This window comes from Lampetra fluviatilis, chromosome 7 (genome assembly GCF_964198595.1).
Source record: "Lampetra fluviatilis chromosome 7, kcLamFluv1.1, whole genome shotgun sequence".
Classification (NCBI taxonomy): domain Eukaryota; kingdom Metazoa; phylum Chordata; class Hyperoartia; order Petromyzontiformes; family Petromyzontidae; genus Lampetra; species Lampetra fluviatilis.
The window spans coordinates 11495148-11509032 of NC_136281.1; the positions used below are offsets into that span (position 1 = coordinate 11495148).

The 13885-nt window shown below is 47.4% G+C and overlaps 1 protein-coding gene across 1 annotated transcript; it reads left to right on the forward strand.

Annotated features, from left to right (window-relative positions):
* Positions 1-10847: 10847 nt before the first annotated feature.
* Positions 10848-13885, forward strand: LOC144933348 (NXPE family member 4-like). Its single transcript, XM_078858031.1, has 4 exons — positions 10848-11404; positions 11544-11602; positions 11989-12207; positions 13347-13885. The coding sequence occupies exons 1-4, from the start codon at positions 10848-10850 to the stop codon at positions 13883-13885; spliced, it is 1374 nt and encodes a 457-aa protein (XP_078714157.1).

Genomic DNA, 13885 nt, shown 5'->3' on the forward strand with positions numbered 1-13885 from the left:
TGGCCGATGCTTGGCACTTTCCGCCCTTTCTCCCGGTTGATTGCTTGTCGTTGCTCGTCACTCTATCTCTCTCCTTGATCGTGCAGCTGCCGGGTGGGAGCTGGCACTCAGTGTAGAATAACTTTGAGCGACACTTCTTCTGTCTGCGTCGAACTCGTACTCGGTGACACATCGCTACTCGGCAAGCGTCGCCATCCTTGGTCGATTGCAGAGTCTCACCCCAGAGCTTGCCGCTTGCAGTACTCAACTCTGGCCTTTGAAGTCGTTTCTCTTGTATCGTTTGGGAAAAATATTATTTTACCTCTCATAGCTTGATACCGTACCACTTTTGTAGTTCTGATTCTGTAAGTAACTCAAGGTATGTCTGTAGCAGTGTTTACAGTACTTCCATCGTGGTTTGGAATTCCTTCATGGTGTTTTATTTTTATTTTTAAGGGGAGATGCCCTCTGCATGCTTATACAATTTATTGCTATCATGTACTGCTGGGAGACAAAGGCGGTTGGGAGGCTCTCTCTCTATGGGATACATTTTATCTTGGTTATGTGTGATTGACCTGTTTCGCATTTTTTTATTCTTATGGATGACCCTCAGTCTAATACTGCATAATTATTATTGGGTTTATGTTTATCCAGAATTCATTCTTTGGTTTTTTTCGGTAAAGTCGCGTAGATAGAAGAATAATAATAAAAAGAAGATGAATAACATTAGTATTAAAATAATATATGATAAATAATAACCCACTAATGTAGATTGTAGCCTAGTTTTTAATCGGAGTGAGTGTGTTGGCAGTCTATAATGTCCACTTGTTCTACTTTTATTGGAGTGATACGTTGTTTAATCAAGGCCTGGCTCCTCCCTTCCTTCACGGTGGGGTGTTACATTTTTACGGCTCATCTCCAGCTGCCTTCTTGTCTGGCTTGTGAGGGCAGCGGGGTGAGGGGGTGAGGGTTTTGTAAAAAAAAATTGTGCCCCACGTTACCCCCCGATTTATTATTTAAAAAATATTGGCAGAATTATTCTTAATATCAATTTTGGAAAAAGGCATATATATACAACAACGTCTTGCCGTTAAGGCTATTTCTACTGTGCAAACACGCTGCGCAAAGCGCGCTGTGCAAACACGTACGCGAGTGGTCGCGGTCGTAGAGATGGTAATCTACGCGCAAACGGCAGATAGTGGATTTAGTACAACCCGACCCTTACCTTAATCACTCACACGGCACAACAGGTGCGCGTTTTCTACACACTCGAATGAAAACTCGCGTAAACAATGACGGTCGTATAGATGGTAATAGATGTGCACCTCACACACCAACCCCGTGCCGACACCCTGCAGCCCCGCGCTCGCTCTCTCAAACACCCCGCCCCGCGCGCAGTCGCTCCACTCAAAAATCACAGACACCACGCCGAAGTTCGTCCACACACACGGAAATCACACGACACCGATCTTCTGAACTGAAGTTTATTAATGGCGCGTTTGAAGAAAGCCCTGTGCGGCCCGAAGTAAATATTCTGCGAGCAGCGCCTAGTCTATCCCTATTCAATCCCTGGGTGTACCCCCACTCTACTTCTCACCACGCAGATGCACTCGCGGTGTCCCATGGACGCTGTGGGAGTCGGAGGGACGAGGATCCGAGAGGTCTCTGCCTGGGGTCGAGTCGTAGCAGCACTCGCTAGCGTCTCTCGGACGTTGCGAGCGGCTGGGAGTCGGACCTGGCAGCTGAACGGCTGGAGGAGAACTCCTTAACGTTTTTCCGCACCCTCCTTTTATGCCCTTGGAATCCAAACATCCAGGGTCATGTGGGGTTATCCTGTGCGGCCAATCGGGCGCCTACCTTTTTTTTTAAACCATTGCCCCGTCCCTACCTGGAGCGTTGCTTTCCCATTACGCCTCGATCCATTGTCTACGCACCCGTCCTCCCCACCCTGGACTCAACCGGTTTGATCGGGGTGGCCGTCTCGCGGAATACACATCTGCAGTGGGTCCAGGAATTTCCCTCCCACCTCCTCGTCTGCGCTGCCCGCGTAATATCCCCCCCCGGCCCCTTCCCCGTGCTGTGAGTGTCTCATTGCGGTTAGCTCGGTGAGCTTCGTCGTGCCCATACAATTTTAAGCCAATTCACGGGGGCCGCAATGCAATTTGGCCTGGGGGGGTTGGCCAATCTCCTGGCACTGGGAAACCATGAGACATCCTCGCTAGGGGCCCCTCGGGTAAAAACCCATGGTACCAGGTGACCCCCCACGAGACCCTAAGTGGGTGTGTTTAGTGGGGGTGTGTGCGTGCGTTCGTGCGGAGGGGTGCGAGGGGATGGCAGCGCCGTGGAGTTGCTCCGTTGCTGTGGCACCACAGCTGCTCTTCGCCAGTGGTTCTCGACACTTTGTTTGGCTACTGTACCCACTTGTTGAATGTTGTTCCAACCGAGTACCCCCACCCCCTCCCTTTGCCTGACCCAACATGGTTCTGAGAAATAAATGTGTGAACAATTAACGCCAAGATTTTAACCAATTGTCCATTTTGTGAGGTATCCTAACTCGCGAGCAACTGCAAGCTAATTAAAAAAATTTCAACGGATGCTCTGCATTGCGTGAGGTGATTTGTTCGCGCTCGCTGGTTACTCTTGGAAACCAACATTGTTGACGATCAATGCGTTTAGAAAGGTATTGTATGCCGTTCTAGGTTACTGTATGCATTGCCATTTTATTGTAGTTATTTTATATTGGCAGATTCATACATGCTTGTTCACCAGTGACTCTCGTGTATTATACAATTTCACACATTCTAAAAATCACCTCACGTACCCCCTGGGACATTTCCACTTACCCCCAGGGGTCCGCGTACCACTTTTCTATCGCCTGCCTCACGAGGTTGGCACTGCTCTGGCGGGGTGCATGCGACAGGGCTGCTGTGCCCAACGACTGTGGTGGATGTGCTGCCTGTTGCACCCCGATGGCTGCTACATTTGCCCACTGCACATCAAGCGAAGTATTTCTGCTTTCACGCCGCCATCGTTTGCTGTGAAGTCTGAGGTCATCCCCGTGTCGTGTTTTCTGATGTTATTTTCGATGCTGTCTTGAGGAGTGCGTCTCTTTTTATCCTCCTCCTCCTCCACATGTCCGATTTGAATAATAGCTCATACTTTATTCAAACAATCACCTTTTATTCCTTATCCTAAAGAAAAACATTGTACGTTGTCCTTCAAGCCTCGCCAACAACCGAGCTCCGTTTCACTTAGAGCTGAAACAACATTCAAGAACGATGGCCCGACAATAAAAGTATAAAAAGGCGTTTGATTCAGTTGAAACGTGTGCCATCATCATCCACGCTCTCTCAAGGCAAGGTCTAAATAAAAATGGGAAGATCTTGGAAATATTATTCTGAACATTCACCATCCACGGAGCTATATTTTCACCGGGGTTCATCTTCTTGGTTCTTTCGGTAAAGTCACGTAGAAGGGAAGTAATAAAATAATAAAAATAAAACATAATAAAATAAAATAATTCTCACGACGTTTCGGCTACAGCGCAAGCAGCCGTCTTCAGGTGAAGAAATTTCACCGGGCTGTTTACAGGAGGATTGCCAAATATTCTCAGACAATTGGGTTGGAGCATTCGAAGCATACACAACAGCTGAAAAAGCAACCAGGGGAATGTGTGATTAACTGAATGGATACACCTGCAGAGTTGGACTTCATAGTCAAGATGTGTAAAAACAAAAGCCACATTACAGTTGTGACCTAAATCGCGTGACTCATTGTTGGAAGTCATAACAGAAGTGTTTTGGGTAATATCGCATAAACACAAACGTGTCGTTAAACTCGCCACCACCCGACACAGGAAATTAGTAAGGTTTGTCACGTAAACCCGCAACAATTTCTACTGGAAAACCCAGAGCAGGTGGCTCGGGTGCGACAGACTCATCGTCGTGAAACGAAGAGGTGGGTCAGAACAGGTCGGGGTACTTTTGGAAAAAAATGTACAAATCTAGAGGAATGTGCCTAAAGTGGTAGGGGGTTTTAAAGACATGATATGTGGACACTGTGAAATAGCAAAACGATAAATTACGAAACGTCAGTACAGAAACATCGCGAAGGTGACCGCAAGCGGTTGAAGGGACAGGAAGAGGGGCGCGTGAATTCCAGGACGTTTGCGAGTTCGAGACATCGCATTGACTGTGAAGGAGGGAAGGCGATTTAGGAAGGAGAAGTCGCTAAAAGGGATGATGGCGTGACTGGTGATGGAATCAAATAAAAACTATTTGAGAGCGCGGCTCACAGGGTGACTGACCACTGTTGTGGATGGAGCAATAACCTCGCTCCCTGTGCCGGTGTGAGATGGATTGAGGCATCGCAGGGCTGTGAGTCATGGTGATGGCGTGGCGAGATCCTTCGCCAGCCATGCGGTGATCTTGATGTATCGTGCGAGCGACCCGGATGCCTTATAAACGTCATTGGTTTTAATACGTGGTCCATAATGACTCTTCGCAAGTCATTCGGAAAGTGTGCAAACATAGCCCCCACGACCTTGACAGGATTTGCGAAGCAAGATGCGCACTGATTTCCCCTGCGTTATTAATCGAGTACCGCAAGGTACGCGTCGCGCTCGCATCGATTCGCCACGAGTCTTATAAGCAGGGGCTGAGGGAGGCCAGTGCATTATTGTTGCACAGTTTCGAATGCCGACTGAGCAAGAGACGGACAGCCACTGTGCATTGGCTCCGCTCATGCTGTGAAACGGCCAAGAGAGGTAAGCAATTAAGCGCCAATATTTCATCATATCGTGTTCTGTCATACAACAACGCCAATGCAGTGGCACTTTCTGAACAGGCATTCTATGAGGAAAAGACCACAAATCTGTCATTGAAACTGTGGCTTAGCGGTTGAGCGAAGGTCGTGATAATCACTGGCGGAGCCAGTGGGGGGGGGGTGGGGTTGGAACGTGCCCCCCCCCCAATGATCCGATCGATCATTGGGGTTTATTAGTAATAAATCGGCATTTCGCGACCCCACTGCCACTGTGTAGCATATTATTATGTACCAGGGAATCTATGAGATGATAGGACAATAGTCTGAGTCTATAATTAGCAATAAGTAAAGACTCACAGAATTGTGCGCAGTTGCGTATACAGTACACGACTTCCCTGAAGGCATTCACCTTCAGTGAGCGCGATGCCGATCACGCAACACGGTTCGAATTCGACCCTCGATCGATGGCTGGGCCATCGACGCACACGCGTCGAACAAAAAGCAAGGGACAAGTCCTTATTTACTAACAACTATAATTTTTCTTTGCTGGAGGGGTTGTCCCCCTCTACCTGAAAATCCTGACTCCGCCGTTGGTGATAGTAATGCCCTCGTTGGTAGCTCAAAAGCGAACACGCGTATTGGTATTATTATGACACTGGTCAACAAAAAAATATTTTTTCTGGCCTGAACTTTTGCAGCTGTTTTAGACTAATTTCAGGGTGCTGATTCCAAATCTGATCTCAGATTTGCTCTATCACATCTCATTTTTATGCTATCGGCATACCCCATTTTCATTGATTTTACCCGAAATTAACTCTGTCACTTATGATTGCAAGTTGTTGCGAGTCAGTGACTGATTTAGTGTTAAAATATGGTGCTGTATTTTTAGGATAGTGTGTTTATAATATAATTTTATGTAGATATCCACATTTATTTAATATTTTTCTTCTGCAGTTTTTATTGAAAATGCTATATTTGATATCTCAAAAACCTGATTGTGATAGACAAAAACTGATGCCAGATTTGGAATCAGCACCGCAAAATTACCTTAAAACCGTTGGAATACCTTATGCCAGAAAAAGTGTGTTGACCAGTGTTATCCTTGTTTACTCAGGGAAGCCTCACCCAGGCCTTTCAAGGAGGCTCTTGCCAAGTATTCACAGTCGGGAGCAGTAATTAACATTTATATTCCGATTGAGTCACCTGCGAATATTATTTTTATTTTGGCAAATTTGTATCATAGCGCGGGCACACACAGTGGCCTGTTCTTGCGAATGACGCCACGAGATCTTTGACGTCCACTGTGAAGCAGACGGAATACCTTTGCATAATTAATACACCAGCGGTATTAACCAGGGCGGCCACTGGATTCGGACCGCGCACAGCTCTGCAACAAGCGGCGGACGCGCCATTGCTGGCCTTGTGTCACCGCCCCATTCCAGCAGCCTGGCACAATATTTACACAAAGCTAGATAGAATGTACGATAGCCTTGAGCAGTTTATTATCATTTCTCATTCTGTTTAGCGCTTAATATTTGCATTATGTTTGTTTAACATTGATCTTGTCGTGCTCCAATACGTGGGGCATTGTATTCACTGCCCCCCCCCACCCCTTTAAATTGAGGTCATGGCTTGAGGGCTGTCAAGCTGTATGCATGAGCCAGAAATATCCAGTATATTGGTCATTATTGGCGGTCGACTTTGCTACGTTTTTGAAAGTGATAACAGCATAACTAATCATTATAATGGTAAAATCCGTAAGTGGCTAGAAAAACCCTTCACAACAGAGACTTAAAGCACACCGCCACGTGTGGTGCTAAATCAGTACTCATTATCTAAACATTTAGAAATGGCATTTGGAAGAACAGCATTTATTTGTGTAAAGCCATCTCCTGCAATTCTACCTTCGCTTCCCAACCGTGGAACGCTCGACTGCGAACAACACCATCAGCTGCTCAGATGATGGCACTTCTTGCGAGTGTCTGGAGGGGCCATGGACGATCTGCAGGCGATGCCTGAACCACACGCCCTTGTACAGCGCTATAGGTTTTGGCCGACGAAGAGAGAAACATCGGTGAGCGGGGGCGGGGGGGCTGCGGTGGCGAGCGGACGACGACGATCGCCTCCTCGCTCGTCCGCTCCGGTGTCGTCTCCTCGTTAGAAGCCGCGCGCAGCGCCGCGATTGTTGATCGTGCGCGGTGGGCCCCTGGGCTCCCCGAGCAATGGTCGTCAATTGATCTGACGAAGTTGGTGTGGTGGACACGGAATGATGAATGAATGAATGCACGAACTTTTTTTTTTACATTCAATCCTCTCGGGATAAATGGTTGGATGTGTGTTTGTGTCGTGTTTGTGAAGTTACAGGATAAATGGATGGGTGTGTGTGTGTCGTGTTGGTGAAGTTACAGGATAAATGGCTGGGTGTGTGTGTGTGTGTTTGTGTCGTGTTGGTGAAGTTACAGGATAAATGGCTGGGTGTGTGTGTGTGTTTGTGTCGTGTTGGTGAAGTTACAGGTTCACGGCGCTCAGCGAACGAGCCTGGAAACGACATGACCACCAAAATGGTGCTGCTTTCAACTGTGATATTTGGTTTTTTGTTGCCATTGATATTTTATGATAACAAAAAGGTAAGGGGTTGTATCCTTTGTGAGAGCTAATATGATTGTGTTAAAATGCTATTGTTGAGTTCAAGTAAGCATTACTGAAAGTGCGCACTCGCAGAATGCAGTGTGGCTGATGGCATGCGTAAAAAAACATTACGTGTAGTTTTTCTACGTGGAGGGACAGATAAGTGATGGAAAGCATTTGTCTGCCTAACTTAGTTAAACACATTACTTTTGATGCTGCGTTGGCAGTAGTGCACAAGCACAATAAAAAAAAAACAATCTCAACACATTCGTCAATAATACTGTGGCCCTGAAATGAAAACAATAATAGAGAATCAGTGACGTTTCGGCCAATGGTCCTTCCTCATTGCGCATAATTATCAGAAACACCACATAGACAGAGTTAATGCGGCGATGGAAACTGAACTTAACAGCATGGGGCCTCATCAGAAGTACAGTTTGAAAAGTTTTTGATGACTTGTTTATACAAAAACCAGTTCACCATTGTATTATTTTCTTAATTTACATATCATTTGTACGAAACTGCAAGGATAACCGAAGTAAAGGCTCACAGAATTGTGCGCAGTTGCGTATACAGTACACGACTTCCCTGAAGGCATTCACCTTCAGCGAGCGCGATGCCGATCACACAACGCGGTTCGAATTCGACCCTCGATCCATGGCTGGGCCTTCGACGCACACGCGTCGAATAAAAAGTCACGTTACATTTAACTAACGTTACATTTAACTAACGTTACATTTAACTAACGTTAAATGTAACGTGGCGAGGCAAGCTAACATCCTCCGCACGGTGACCGCTGTGAAATGGAAAGAAACGTGCCGGCGTGGAGACAAACACTGGCTCTCGCGTGCGGTGCGACACAGGCTCACACATTGGCGAGAGACAAAATACAGTCGAGCAGTCCGGCCGTGTGACTCCGGGGTAGAGGCAGCGGCTCCCGATCGGAAATTGATCGAGGTTGGGGGGGGGGGGGACGCAACCCATCATCACTCCTTCCAGGGGGGGGGGGGGTCGATAAAAACGAGTACCACTTTGTGTGGAAGTCAACAGTGATTGTCCTATGCTATAGACTCGCCCTCGTCCGGCAGAGTTATACCGCACGAATTACATCTCCAATTAGCACGGTTGGCTACGTGCGGTGCGAAAGAAGTTCAACAAACACATATACATACTCCTGTATAAGGGCAGCAGGCCTCCATTTTCTGTTCACCTACACGAGTGACCTCGGTTTGCCGTTGTCCTTAAGGGTGATGGGATGTTATCGCCCTCGCCTGGTATGCAGGAGGTCGTGGGTACAATACCGATCCTAACAATACCTTGGGGCGCCATGGTGCCGAGATTTTAACTACATCGCCTGATATACAGAAAGTCGTGGGTTCGATCCGGACACTGACGCCTGTATATTTGGAGTTTGCATGTTCTCCCCGTGGTCGCGTGGATTTTTTTCCGCCTTTTTATTTGGGTCCTCTGGTTTTTCCCTCCAAATTTGCAATCAACATCACGCGTTTAGAGTATTTGGCTGTTATACATTTCCACGTGATAATCCACTTCGTCGGGCTATCATTTGTGGCCAGGTCGCTTCTGAAAATGAGCTATATAGCTCAGTGGGCCTTACATGGTAAATACATTTTTTTGTTTAAAAAACAAAAAATTAATAGTATATCTGGAGTCCGTCTGTTCTCTCTCCCCGTGTTGGTCGGTGGATTTTTCTTCTGGTTCCTCCGGTTTCCCCCTCCACGTTCAGAATGAACACGCCTTCAGATAATTTGGCTGCTATTATGAATTCCGACGTACGATGACATCAGCCACTTCGATGAGCCATCGTGTGTGGCCAGGCCACCTCGGAAAAAGAGCTCAGCTCAGTGGGCTTTACCTGGTAAATAATATTTTTTTTTTAGAAGTGCCTTAGAGATCTGGATTGGAATTCACCGCGCCCATTACGCACAGATGACGGTACTCTATTAGTTGTGTTCAAGGTGACACGGGAACATAACGGGTGGAGCCACCGCGAGAAGGCGACTGTCTCCCACCCACAGTGCAATTGTGGCCATGCTACCCAAACTATGGACCATAGAGGGAGCCCATCGATACACAAAGAAACATATAAACACACATAGAAACTCATAGAGATGCATTAAAGACAAGCCACAGTAGTTCGACTATGGGCATGCATCCCAAACTACGGATCATATCGTAACCCACTGTGGTCTGCGCTCCTTCGACGGAGGAGGAAAATCAAAAACGACACCAACTCTCTGATGAAGCCCTTTTCTCGTAGCCTGCAGACCGCGACATTGACCTGTAGCTCCTGAACACATTGCCACACGCTTGAAGAGAATAGCGTCTTACACCATCACAACCATCCAACAAAGAAGGTCACTCAATCGTGCGCTTTAAAATTCGCTTCCGTGGCCGTCTGGAACGCTTTTCCGATGTTAGGAAGCCACTGGTGCTATGCACTTTTCAATCTAAATTGAAAACTAATTTCTTTAGAACAGCTTTTTGTGTTTAGTTTGTTGTCCTTCCCTCGCACCTCCGATTAGCAGGGTTGGATACGTACTATGCGAAAGAAGTTCAACATACATAATGACATTTTATTTCAACCATTGCCATGCTCTGCTGCAGTCGAGCGATGGCAGCTGTTCCTCTTTAGCACAACGTGAACACAGCACCGGCCTGCATGCGGGCATTCGTCTGCCAATGATCCTCAATGGGTAGCAAAGATTTACCGTATTTGCGATCCCGAAAATTGCGCAAACTATTGGAATTTTGCAGGATGCTATGGAATTTTTGTTCTTGCGAAGCGATGTATCATTGACTTTTTACAGAATTATCATTGGTGATCACATTACCATACATCTGTGTTCATAGTGTTAATTGCATGCTTTAAAATTAATCGTGTTACAGTATTTAAAGTGGAAATCACTTGAGATGGAATGTATCGTTTGTAAGGGTGTCTAGGGTGTCATTTGATACGTGTACACACATTTTAAACATATTACTTGTATAGTTAAACATTTTTTTTACAAATGAACATGACACCACAGTTAAACACATCAATAAATATGAACAGTTAAATGGTGCACACCACCACTTCATATAGAATGTTGTCTATCTGTAACAGTTTCAGATGTGGCATGAGTGTCTTCCGATTGGAGATTAAGGATAGGTTGAGACTGGAGGAATAGTTCTATGTCTGGAAGACGGTGCCATGTGGTTTGCACCGCCCGAGTAAACATATAACGCTGGGCCAACGTTGATCAAACGGTTTCAACCCCACGGCAAAGTTGCACGTTTACTGGGCTTCATTCCAGTTTTCCCTTCAGCTTCTTAGGGATCATCATCATCATCGTGTCAAGCCGAAGTTTAACTATCAAACCATCAGAGGGGCCGATACGCTGTCCACAGCCGAGCGCAACAAGCACGCGCTGGGTTACAGCCGATCCACGTGGCACCTGCCAATATCCACAAATCCCATGCTCGTGACTTCGGCCTCGGAAAGCGTTGTCACAATTGTGAACAGACGGGAGGAGCATTTTGTCGGCGAATCCCTGCACGTGAAGCTGGAAATGCGAGACGCCACCGGCAAACCCAAGTCGCACGGGGGCGACTTCGTCATGGCCCGGATTTACAACGCAGACCTTGGCGCCGCGGCCTCGGCATCCGTGACCGACCACAGCGACGGGACCTACACCGTGGAGTTCAGAATCCTGTGGCCGGGAGAGAGCCGGCTGGAGATCATTCTGGTCCACCCCGGTGAGGCGGTGGGGATTCTGGAGAACGCGAGGGAGTCCGTGCCAAACAGAGTCAGCTTCTGGGGAACGTTCGTGGCGGGCGAGGCCAAAAAGACCGCGGTGTGCGAACTGTTCCTGAACACAACCCAAGAAATCTGCAATTTCACTGACGAGCGTTTGGGCGAAGGCTTGATTTGCGAAAAGCCTAGCGGCTTCCCCTGCTACTCTATCCACGGATACACGTCCTTCACAAAATACTGGAAAGTGTTCACTCAAGATGAAAGGAGGCTTTTTTCAAGGTAACCCTTTAATCGTTGTTGTTATTATTACCCCGGTAAGCATGGGAGGTTGGTTCAATTGTGGCCCGATGTTGGTCCAACGTTTTCAAAAGCACGTAACCTACGACGCCAACAACGCATTGTGCGTGTTTCATTGCAGGGACCACATCCTGGTGCCGATGCGAGTTCCATATCACGTCCATGCCTCCATTACGGACGGTGAGGATTTGTGTGACGCTGCAATCTACACGTGAGAAGCCGACGTGGCCACGGCAGAGAACCCCAGTGTGAAGTCTCGTCGCCTGAGCGAGGCACTCTCATTACAGTTGACTCACAACATCTATACTTCTCGTTTTCCACTTAACATTTTCCAAACGGCTGTTTTTGTTTGTTATAATTACTCTACACAAACGGCTTTTATTCATATGACGAGGTGAACTAGAGACCCCTAGCGGTGTAGAATTGGAAACTCGTGACGGTGTAGGATTTTGCAACCGATGTTTTGATTCATAATTGGGATCCCCGTCGCCTTTTGCTCTGTCACGTTGCCAATCTAACGACGCAACGTCTCCAGTGGCTTGATTTGTGTTGTACACATGTCACAGAATCGACAACGAGGCCACCTAAGCCATGCGTCCCTGGATTGCGAACCGCGTACCCGAGCGGCCACTACTTTGGCAACGTCTGGCACTCGGCCTTGTGCGACATGAAGCATTTCGACGATCCGCAAGAGATCCGAGCTTGCCTGATGGAAAAGGAGATTCTTCTACTCGGCGACTCAACCATAAGACAATGGTGGGAATATCTCAACGAGTTTGTCAGAGGTAAAGCGGATCCTTCGACTCGGGCCGGTCTCTTCTTCCCAAGGTTCGGTCGGTCAGCTGCCTACCAAATCGCGTGGCTTCGTTCATCTCCAATCCCTCTCCGTTGTACGTCCGACTGGGGATCGGCAAAGTGGGTACCTCCCTTCTGTGCGAGGTCAACCGTGGTCACTCTTAAGGAGAAACCAACTGCCGTGTTCGTCTGGCCTACACTACGTGCAGGTGTTGATGGTCTGTGTGAGCCGGGCCTCGCTGACCCCGAGAGGTCTTTGTTTTTTTTCTCAGTTGGATGTTCACGTGAGTAAGAATGTCCATGTGAATAAGGATGTCCATGTGAGTTAGAGATCTTTCCTGAAAGGCCTGCGGGGAGGTTGCTCAATCCTCTCGACTGTCCCCATAGTCTGGAACTCCCCCTGCCACCAGTGCTGTTGACTCCCTACCCCTGTTCAAGTCAAGGCTCAGAGCCTTCCCCTTTTCATCTGCCCATAACTGACTGCATCTATTCAATCAATGAGCACGCCCAGTTTGTCCACAGCGTCATGAGATACGGTGCAATTAAGACATTGCACGCATCCACATTGTGATGTATAGCAAGATTATCCGGTCGGATGGTTCAGCGATAGAGCGGGTGGCTCGCAAGCAGAAAATTGCGAGTTTGATTCCTCGTTTACCCTATGGAGAGACTCGTCCCTGCCATAGGGACAGGGAATTTCCACCACTGGCTCGGGGCTGTACACAAGAGTTAAGCACCGCCTCAATGCCAATTTGATCGGGAAATTACTTCGACTGGACTTGTTGATGAAGATGTTGACAGTTTTTATTTTTAAAAGTCAGAAGAAACGAACATTTCTCTCGCAGGTGCACCGAGACAGTTGTGTGAATATGATGTGATATGAAGAAGGGTCATTTCCTGAAACGTTGCTTTATTATATGTATGTATATCATTTTAAGGCCACAGTGTTAATGATGGAGGTGTTGAGTTTTTTTTTAGTTGTTCGTGATTTTACGCCGCTGCCGAAGCAGCGTCACCAAACCATTCCTGCAATGTTGATTATGATCATACATTTTCTATATTATATGATTATATATTTTCTATATTATATGACTATATATTTTTCCCCCCTAAATCTCATTTAACGTAGAGTTGAAACGTCTGGCCCTGAAGAAGCCCGGTAAAGGAAGACAACAGCCACGATTGGCAGTCGACATCGAGCACAACATTTCCCTGCAGTGGTACTGCCACGCGTACCCGCTGATCACGCAGGCCTACACAGTCACGCAGGACGCCCGCTACATCGCCCAGCGCATCGACGACACCTTCGGTGGGAGCCACACCGTGGTGGCCATTTCCCTCGGCGCTCACTTCGTCGTCTTCCCCGTCGAGGTTTTCCGCAGGCGAATGCGAAACATCGGAGCGGCCGTGGCGAGGCTGCTGCTCAGAAATCCCAAGACGAAAGTCGTCGTGAAGTTGGCCAACACCCGAGACTCGAGCAACCTGGAATTCTACAGCAACTGGAACACGTTTCGGATGAACCAAGTTACAATGGAGGTGTTCAAAGACATGAATGTGGCATTTGTTGATGCGTGGGACATGACTGCGTCGATAAACTCGACAGACGTCCACCCAAACAGAATGATCGTAAAGAACGAGGTGGATTTGTTCTTATCGTTCGTTTGTTAG

Excerpts from the sequence above, each read along its gene's own strand:
- LOC144933348 (XM_078858031.1), top strand. The coding sequence starts at position 10,848 with ATGCTCGTGACTTCGGCCTCGGAAAGCGTTGTCACAATTGTGAACAGA. Across the intron at positions 11,603-11,988 it reads CCATGCCTCCATTACGGACG|AATCGACAACGAGGCCACCT; the intron begins GTGAGGATTTGT and ends CACATGTCACAG. Across the intron at positions 12,208-13,346 it reads TCTCAACGAGTTTGTCAGAG|AGTTGAAACGTCTGGCCCTG; the intron begins GTAAAGCGGATC and ends CATTTAACGTAG.